General features: G+C 28.5%; 1 protein-coding gene across 1 annotated transcript in view; it reads left to right on the forward strand.

The window, feature by feature from the left end:
* Positions 1 to 1,931, forward strand: part of Spock3 (SPARC/osteonectin, cwcv and kazal like domains proteoglycan 3) — a 64,142-nt gene extending 62,211 nt beyond the window's left edge. The window contains exon 7 of the mRNA XM_004630713.2: positions 302 to 1,931. Within this exon, the coding sequence (XP_004630770.1) occupies positions 302 to 471 (170 nt within the window). The 3' untranslated portion in view covers positions 472 to 1,931. The remainder of the gene's footprint in view (positions 1 to 301) is intronic.
* The last annotated feature ends 978 nt before the right edge of the window (positions 1,932 to 2,909 follow it).

The following is a 2,909-nucleotide window of genomic DNA, read 5'->3' on the forward strand; positions in this document are numbered from 1 at the left end:
GGTGAGGCTGAAAGCAGGAGGATCTCCACAAGTCCAAGTTGCATGGTGAAACCCTATAAACAGCAAAATACATAAATAAAATTAAAAATTAATAAAGATTCTTCAATTAGTACATAAATTTTTACCATATGAGAGAATTTCATTTGATATTTTTTTCCAAATTTAAAGGTTTATTTGCATTCAATAATCTGAAGAACAAATCAGAAATGTAATTAATTTCCTCAATTATTACTATAGCTTAATGTTTCCCACAAATGAACCCACTAAACACTCAGTAAAATGTAGTGTTTATTTTTATTAGCTCTAGATTTCGAGATCTCTGGAGATTTTGCGAGTGGAGACTTCCACGACTGGACTGATGAGGAAGATGATGCAGAAGTCGTAATGAACGATAAAGAAGAAATTGAAAATGATGATGAGGAGGAAGGGGACGATGAGGGTGATGAGGATGATCGTGATGGATACATTTGATCAGGGAGACCTGAGATCAATAAATTCCACCTTCTAAAATTTACCACATGATAGCCTATGGAGAATTACCTTCCTGTCCCCAGACAAAATGATTCTAAACCTCACATCTATTTTGTATAATTATTTCAAATATTGCAGCTAAAAGTTATAGAACTTTATGTTTAAAAAGAATAATTTATTCTCAGTTTTTATATGCCTTAGAGAAAAAGAAAATACATATGGAGGATAGCCAGACAAAAGAAAGTTGCAAAGAGCTACTACAAAATTTTTTTCATAAACTTAAACTTGTAAATGTTCCACATAGTAACAATCAATATTGCTTGGGATCCTACGTGCTGTTTTTATGAAAGACACTCTAAGTGAAATGTATGGTAATTTATGTGTGACCTGGAACACAAGGATTTTATAAACTTATGCATGACTTTAATCACAAAACTAAGTAGCATCTTGCCAAATATCAGGGTACATGAAAGAGATACCACATAGTTAAACAAAATGACCATTTTAGAATCTTTATTAATAGTGACTTTTCAAAAATGATGTTTTCTGGATATGATAGGATATTTTATACAGTGGCAAGAATGGAAAATAATGGATTCTGGAAGTTAAATCTTAGCTTTCTTTTCTAATGTTTATTTTATTTTGAATGGAAGTCTCATGTATATTTTTAATATTCTTGAATAGCATGATTTCTCTTTCCTTCTAACCAGCAAGTTAGCAATATACTTTAAATTAGAAGACAAAGAAATTTATTTCTGCCATATTTTCAATAACAGTTTTTCACTTGCTATATGATTAAATTTTAAAATATTAATTCTGATTTATTTACTGAATTAGATAAAATTTTGCATTTAATCTTAGAATTCTGCCATTTTTGTTCATAGTGCTGAAACTTAGAGAACGCATTGTATGGTGCCTTGCAAACATAGAAATAGAAGGGTTTAGCATGCATACCAATATAGGACATTAGGCAATATTTAAGCACACCTGATTAACAAATTAACACAGTGAAGGTACTGCTGCTGGAATGAAGAAAATGGAATATGTTTCTTTCTTTTTTTCTATTGTTACATAACTGCCATGTGGACTTGTTTATAATTACTGTGTAGAGTGGCATTTAAGATTTAACTGTAGAAAAATTACTTTAATTGCTGTATTTTAGTTAGCATGTTAATTAATTGTGTAGACATTTTGTCACATCACCACTTTTAAGTATAGCAGACCAGTGATTCAGTGCCCACAATAAAAATGGAAAACTTGGTGAAAAATACACAATGGTGTCCTTAATTTCTATGGTGGATTAACTGGTTTAATATAATATTCATCGATAGCAAAATTGTTGGGTTTGTTCCATTTAATTTATACACACTGAATAAAAACTTTAATGTTCACCTTACATAATATTTAAAGTACAATGTATTTTCTTTTTTAATGTTTATGTATAGTTTACAAAATAAAAATTCTTGTAACCAAAGTGAACTGTTCTTAATGATTTTCCTTGGGTATATATATGGGAGTATGGATAATTTTACATAAACTTCTGATTTTTAAGCTGGATATATTACTAACTAGGAAGGGCATCTTAGTTTTATTTTTATCAAATACTGTATTTTTAGGTATGGTAAAATTATTTTTGTTATTTTGCTTTAATTTCATGTTTTCATAATATTGCGAAGTAGATAATTTTCATTCTTAAAGTGGTAGTATCTCTTAAATCCATTTTGTAATATTATACATAATTTAGTTAACATTCTGTAAGAATAACATCTTCAAAAATCATGCAGACAGCTCTCCTTATTTAATAAATAAATTACACATATTTATTATATTTAAGTATCAGTAGTAGATTGGTTGGGAAAAGACCAAAAGACAAATTCTATACAAAAATTTAATAAGTGAACTTAAAATAATAAATCTAGTAGTCTTGAACTTAAGGTGCTTTGTAAAGTTTTACTTTAAATACTCCCAGAAAATGAAACAACTCAGTAGTAAATAATAAACTGAAAACATCAAAATAATAAATTTTATATAAATTATCTGTGTATAATGTATTTGTATGTATATAATTTATATTTGTGATATGCTTTAGATCACTTAATCATATTTTAATTCACTTTTGTACATTTTTGACTCAACACAATTTTCTCTTAACATTTATTTAAATACAACTATCTAGAAAGATATAGATTGTGCATCTGTAATAAACTAATCACTGTTGAGAACACAAGAGATTCATTATTTTTTGTTTTTGCTTTTTATGTACCAAGGATCAAACTCAGTACCTTGGGCTTAACAGGCAGGCACTTAAACCACTGAGATATCTCCCTGGCCCAAGAGATTCATTAGTGAACAAAATGATCATAAAATTAATGTTTTAGTGCAAAAGTGACAATGAATTTATTTCCAACTCACAACACAATGTAGTCGCACTTTTTTTT

This window comes from Octodon degus, unplaced genomic scaffold (assembly GCF_000260255.1).
Source record: "Octodon degus isolate 3935 unplaced genomic scaffold, OctDeg1.0 scaffold00036, whole genome shotgun sequence".
NCBI lineage: Eukaryota > Metazoa > Chordata > Mammalia > Rodentia > Octodontidae > Octodon > Octodon degus.